This window comes from Kryptolebias marmoratus, linkage group LG18 (genome assembly GCF_001649575.2).
Source record: "Kryptolebias marmoratus isolate JLee-2015 linkage group LG18, ASM164957v2, whole genome shotgun sequence".
Lineage (NCBI taxonomy): Eukaryota > Metazoa > Chordata > Actinopteri > Cyprinodontiformes > Rivulidae > Kryptolebias > Kryptolebias marmoratus.
This window is the reverse complement of record NC_051447.1, coordinates 14,294,283-14,300,448: the sequence shown is the minus strand read 5'-3', so window position 1 is coordinate 14,300,448 and position 6,166 is coordinate 14,294,283. Positions and strand designations below refer to the sequence as shown.

General features: G+C 36.3%; 1 protein-coding gene across 1 annotated transcript; it reads left to right on the top strand.

Moving 5' to 3' along the window:
- LOC108235044 (tetraspanin-6-like) lies at nucleotides 1–3,956 on the top strand. The gene is made up of 9 exons (XM_017414761.3): nucleotides 1–160; nucleotides 409–474; nucleotides 679–792; nucleotides 905–979; nucleotides 1,108–1,203; nucleotides 1,918–2,007; nucleotides 2,335–2,397; nucleotides 2,751–2,834; nucleotides 3,116–3,956. The coding sequence occupies exons 1-9, from the start codon at nucleotides 101–103 to the stop codon at nucleotides 3,245–3,247; spliced, it is 780 nt and encodes a 259-aa protein (XP_017270250.1). The 5' UTR covers nucleotides 1–100; the 3' UTR covers nucleotides 3,248–3,956.
- Nucleotides 3,957–6,166: the final 2,210 nt, after the last annotated feature.

Sequence of the window (6,166 nt, the reverse complement as noted above, 5' to 3'; positions counted from 1 at the left end):
CAGCAGCACACACAGATTCCTCTCAGAACAACTTGTTTCAGTAGAAGCTGAGTCTTTACCAGAAATTTTCAACTTGTGTTTTGAGGCCAAGTGTAAGGAAATGGGGAAAGTGAACGTCTGTTTGAAACGGACTTACATTGGTGTTATATGTGTAATAGGGGTAAGTATTTCACTTTTTCCTACTTCTTTTTCACCTCTGAACAAATCATTAGAAGATCAAATTAGATCCTTCTTTTTATTATACTCAGGCAATTTGTGTGTATTGCGTGTATTTATAACCACAAAAATCAAGATAAGACTTGTTGCTGTGTAATCCCACCGATGCTTTTCTTTCAATTCTGACACTGAATGATGAAAATAACTTCTGGTTGTAATGCTGTATCCTGGAGTGTGTTGCTTCTGTTGCAGACTATCTTGATCCTGTTGCTGGGATTAACAATTTATGCTCATAGCCATTTCCTGGATTCAGAAGAGGTAACATTTACATTAATATACAGGAAGCAAATGTATGATTTTATCCATTCTCAAGCAAACTGATGTCAAATCAAGGTAGCAAGTTTGTAGTTTTTGTTTAATGGTAAGAACAGAGATAGAACGCTTTTATTTGGCTCATGTTTTTGTGTTTGTCACAGTCTGTTCACACTGTGTTGACTTGATTTAGGTGTGTTTTCTCCACAGGTAGAAGTTAATCAGGGGCTGCTTTTCAATTATGTTTTTTGTACTATAAATCTAATCATTGTCATCATTGGTGGATTTGGGGTCTGGAAAGAGAAAAAGTGGGCTCTAATAGTAGTAAGTAAAGAAAAAAAAAAGTGTGGAAGGCAAAAATAAATTAAAAAACTAAAAATGAAAAGTATAATTGATGACAAGTGACAGAGCAACATCTGATTCATGTTTGTGTCAGTTTGCAGTTGGAGCAACCCTGATCTTTCTGTTCTTGCTTGGACATGAAATTTACTTTCAGCTGGGAAAAGAACAGGTATAACCAGTTTCTGACTCTTGAGTGATTTATTTGCATGATTTTTTTGGATCATTTTTTTAGCATAAAGGCCTAGAGAAAGTTGCCCATCAGTCTCTAATTTTTTATTTTTCTTTATTGTTCAATAGATAGAAAATACCATAAGAAATTTCTACATCACCATTCTGCCTTTAGCTAATGCTACTGAGTGGGAACTGACTTTCCTCAATCATACACAGACAAAGGTAAGAAGACTTGTGTGGATTTGTTCCTAAGTGGAATAACTCGCGATCATAACCAAGCTGGTTGTTTATAAAATACAGAAACATTTGATAAACTACTGCAAACTCAAATGAGCACAAATACAACTTTTAATACCAAACTACAAAGAGAATTTCGGAAAATGCATTTTTATGATAAACAATTTTACTTCTTTTGAAGACCTGAAAGGCAAAACAGCTTAAAAGTTGGTTTGCCGTCATCACACTAAATTTAAGCATCATGAAACTTAAAACTGTTGAATGCGTGAAAACTGTAGAAGCTATTAAAATGCTTTATAAAGTTGTAGTTAAACTTTGATGATAAGCTTGAGCTATAGAGCTCCAAAGATGGCTGGATTTTGATTATTTTAGATCTCACTGTTGCACTTTTTGCAGTGTTTTTTCAATTTGTTGAAGTTGTAGGATATATGTTGGTGTAGATTCTTAATCATCCACGACATGGTATATCCAAAAAAAGGTTAAAAAACAAACCAACTGGACTTCTGTAGGATGCACTGCTATCAAAAGTTGTAGAACACTGTTCTCAATCAAGCTGCACAATTTAATATATCTTTTGCTTTCTTAAAAGCTGCAGGAGGAAATGCAAACTCCAAAACTGTGACAGAAATGGAACAAAGGTGCTTTAACATATTGCCGCCCTTAATTTATTACGAATTCTCTTCTTTATCAACCTTTCAGTTCCAGTGCTGTGGAGTGGAGAGCTACAGAGATTGGGAAAACAACATCCCAGAATCCTGCGTGTGTGATGACGAGTCCACTAATCCATGTGTGAGTGACAGAGTTTCATAATGTTTTTATACCCACTATTTCAGATATCCTTTGCCAGAGTTAATAGAATACAACACAATGTTTATTCCTTAAGGCAACACAACTACAACTGCTTCAAGCTGAGCAGGTTCTGCTGTTGTAGTGCAAGCTTTACTCTCCCTTGGTCATGGTGGCAACTATTGAGGGTAAAAACCTCACTGTGTTATGAATGCAGTACAGACCTCTGCATGATTTGGCAGACTCCTGCTGGTCTTGTCTAATTCACAGAAACATTTTATTTTAGCTGTTACAACTAACTTACTAATGATTCATGTCTATTTATTCCAGATGGTTGCTCCAAGAGACATCAACGTGCTTATGAGAGGCCAGAACATCAGGATTTATTCAAAGGTATTTTTGTCTGTGTATTTTTAGGCGAGAATCACATTAGAATAAAAAGCCAACCTGTTAATACTGCAACAATCTGGTACTGAGGTATAAAGAAGGAGCAAAACAAACAAAGCGTTTTCATTTGCTTCATCTACTCTGTTCCTTAAACAGACTTCAAACTAGAAAAAAAACCCAAAACAAAAACTATTTGGGCACCCTTTACTTAAAGTTCGTCTGCAGCTCAATAAAGTTTGTAAATTGATTTTTTTGTTTGTATGTTTTTTTTAGTTAAGTCTTTGAAACACTTGCATCAGAGAGAGATATTACCTAATTTTGTTAATATAATACAGATGCTGTCTGTTCTGTTGTTGCAGCCATGCCTTCCACTTGTCATTGAAGAGGACCTACATGTCCTTCAAGTAACGTCAGGTCTGAGGGTGGGATTTATGTCATTGTGGGTATGTATTATGTTTTATTTAATTATTTTAAACCATGTGTTATTTACTAATTTCCATTTTATCAGTATAAAATCATGACAAATAGGAATATACAAACTGTGAGTTATGCATTCAGCTGATAACTTTTTTGAACATTGAGCTACCAAATGCACTTTTACAAAAGATTCATCAATTTTAACTCTATTTCTGCCTTCTTCTATATATGTAACTCAAAAAGTAGTGCATGAAATAAGTAAAGAGGAAAAATAAATTAAAGAACTGTCTTTTTGTTCTTTGCACAGGTGTTGTCAGTAGGGTTGTGTGCTGCCATCTTGTGTCAGATCTATAAGAAGCTGGAAACTCCTCCAGTGGTCTACAGCTCAGAAGCAAGAACAGGAAACTACAGTTGCCTCATAGAGGCTCCAGACTACTAGCATACCTGATTTCTTGATTTTATTTTTATTTGTGAGGATGAATGTGTAAATATGTTTAAAATTACTCATTGCAAAGTCATAAAAACTGGTCAAATTAAATTGATAAAAAAAGAGAAACAAATTTAACACACTTTTTAACATATTGATGGTTAATGTGTCCTCAAATTGAAAAAACTAAGTAAAATTTGTGAATGACTGACAACTATTACATGCATTTGTTTACCTACAAAAAGTGACTGAAAATAGGTCAACAACGGTGATGCCCATGGAAGAAATCTGGGGTCAAGAACATCAGATTTGAAATAGTTGTTATTTATCAGTTAAAATGAAATAACCAGACCCAAAATTGCTTTGTCTTTTATTGTTCTTATCACACAAAGTTATAGTTGCCTAAAGACTATAATCTTAAATATATATATTTGTTGTGGGAAAAAAAGATTTATTGGTTACTTTTTAAGATGTCCTCATAAAGTTGACAGAATTGTCGTGTATAGTGTATATTTGTTCACATTTCATGTCAGGTCGAATTGCTCATAAGTGATATGACCTTCCAGTTCTGATAAACCTGGTGGCTTTGCTCTGTCTTGCTGATAAGCTTATTTAAAAAGTCCTTCTACAGTCCGAGGTGAGAGATTCTGTTGCTTGAAACGGTCTCAGTCCTGGGATGTTCTGCTTGATATTTGTTTGTAATAAAATTGTTGAAAATCAACAAGCTGGGTTTTCCTGTTTCTCTTATCTTTCGGTAAAAGAGTCTCCCAAGGAACCTTTTGTTTTAATTAACTTGTGTAATTTCCAGCACTGAAACTTTAACTATTAGGTGATATTCTCTGCTATGAGCCCTATGAAGCTGCAGTTTGACTGCAGAAGAAATAAAAAAAAAAATGATTGTGTAATATTAGAACCATTTCAAGTTGATCTACAATGGGCTGCAATGTTTTGTCAGACATCTATTAAACACCTAATACTGAATTTGATTTATTAGCACCTCTGTACATCAGAATATTTAATAAACATGCAGCATTTGATTTGGTCAGTAAAGTGATTTGTACATTATGGGAGAGTGTCAGAGCAAAATAGACTCTTTTGTGGAGTTAAGAGTTTAAGTTAATTCTGGGGACCAAAGCAGAAAGTCTAAGTTAACAAAGTACTACCAGAACCACCATATCCTGACTTTTAGACCCAAGTCAGGATATGGGAGATAAAACCTGCTATGTCATAGTTCCCTCATATTATACCCCTCAAGTAACAAACAGAGTGAGTGTGAACCAGGAATATAAATATGCAGGAAGGGGTAATTACTGAGTGAGTGCAGCTGAGGCTATTGAACAGATTAAGAACAGGTGAGAATGATTAACTGAAGGCATGGATGACTGAGGGAAAAATGGCCAGTGACACAGGGAAGACACAAGCAAAGCATGCTGAAAACAAGAAAATATCCAAATGAACACACAAGGAAAAACATAGCAGAACTATAGAACATAAATAAACTTAACCAACAAAACAAACTCAAAACCCCCAAGATCAAAGCGGTATATATCAGCCAGAGATAAACAGGAGATAAATCTGGTTTAACTTTAGGAAGTTATGAACAGGAATTCAAAACATCATTTTGATATTATGACCAATTAATGATGATTCTCGGAGTGATGTTGGTTTGCATGAATATAAATGAATTTGATATCAGAGGCAAACTTTAGGTGAGTCTAATTGAGATGAGATAAAAATTTGCTTAGGCAGAAATTACACCTAATTATTTTCACTTTCAAAGCAAACATTTTCAAACCACATAAAAACACAACAGTCTTCAAATAAACTCTGCACGAAAAATAAAGTAATTTGTGTTTGGTTAATTATTTCTTTGTTGAAACAAGCTTCCCGGAAGTCAACCTTATACCACTGGAAAGCCCAGCAGGGTTGAGTGGGGCGCGCTCATGAAAAACCTGCCAAATCAGCTCCCACAATCCTCTGTGCCGTCTTCAGCACCCAGGACATTTGTTTTCTGTCCTCTGCTGTGCAGCTGCTGTCCCACACTGCAGAGACATTTCCTCTTTCTTCTTTGCAATGTTCTTTCAGTTTGTTAAGGTTTATGTTCATGTGTTTGTACACAGCTCTCTTAAGGTCCTTCTGCCATAATTCAGCCATACTGAGGTCAGGGGTTTTGCTGTTATGGTTGGGATTATTTGTTTGTTAGTTGTGTTTTGGCTCAGCTTCATATTTTGCATGAATGGCCACACATTTCACTGTAGTGAACGGGTTCATGGTCAAATCAAAGGTCAGATTCTTGTTTAGCAATCTGAAGAGACTCAATTGAAAGTTGCAAAAACAAAATGCAAATCAGAGTTTTTCATTTAACCTTACTGTGGCCAAATTGACACAACGTTACAAGGGCTTCTCTGTCTCTCTTATTTCTCTCTCTCTTTTGAGGGCTTCAGGAGGGTTAAAGCAAAACAAACAAACAAAAACCAACAATCTAGACCTGGCAGTGTTGCCAGAAGGTGGTTGTAAGAGCCTAAAAAATAGCTGTCCTGACCGAAAACAAATTTCTTGGAAGAAATTAGAAAAAAAAAATGTGGTAGACGTCATACTTCATGTCGTTTATTATTGTTCTTTTTCTAACTTCGCTCGGTGTTTCACTATGGGAGATCGCCTCAGCGTGACCAACTACGGAAGCTCCAATGACATCACGTCTGTCTGTGACAGACAGGTTGAGCCGTGACCGTGGCTCCACCCACCATCCAATATCACAGCCAACCTACCCCTCTCAACTCATTCTCGCTTTCTTCCCGTGAGATCTACATCTAAGCTCCCTCAGTGCACCCAGGCTAGCTTAGCTCTGCTCAACGGTTCGTAGGCGCTCCGTAACAAGACGCCGCTGAACGCAGCACTAGGATTGGCTTGGAGTGTGCTGGGTAAGCGCTT

Bases quoted from the DNA above. Each gene is read 5' to 3' on its own strand.
- LOC108235044 (XM_017414761.3), top strand. From the start codon at position 101: ATGGGGAAAGTGAACGTCTGTTTGAAACGGACTTACATTGGTGTTATA. The intron at 161-408 runs GTAAGTATTTCA...CTTCTGTTGCAG, and splicing joins GTGTTATATGTGTAATAGGG to ACTATCTTGATCCTGTTGCT. The intron at 793-904 runs GTAAGTAAAGAA...TGTTTGTGTCAG, and splicing joins AAAAGTGGGCTCTAATAGTA to TTTGCAGTTGGAGCAACCCT.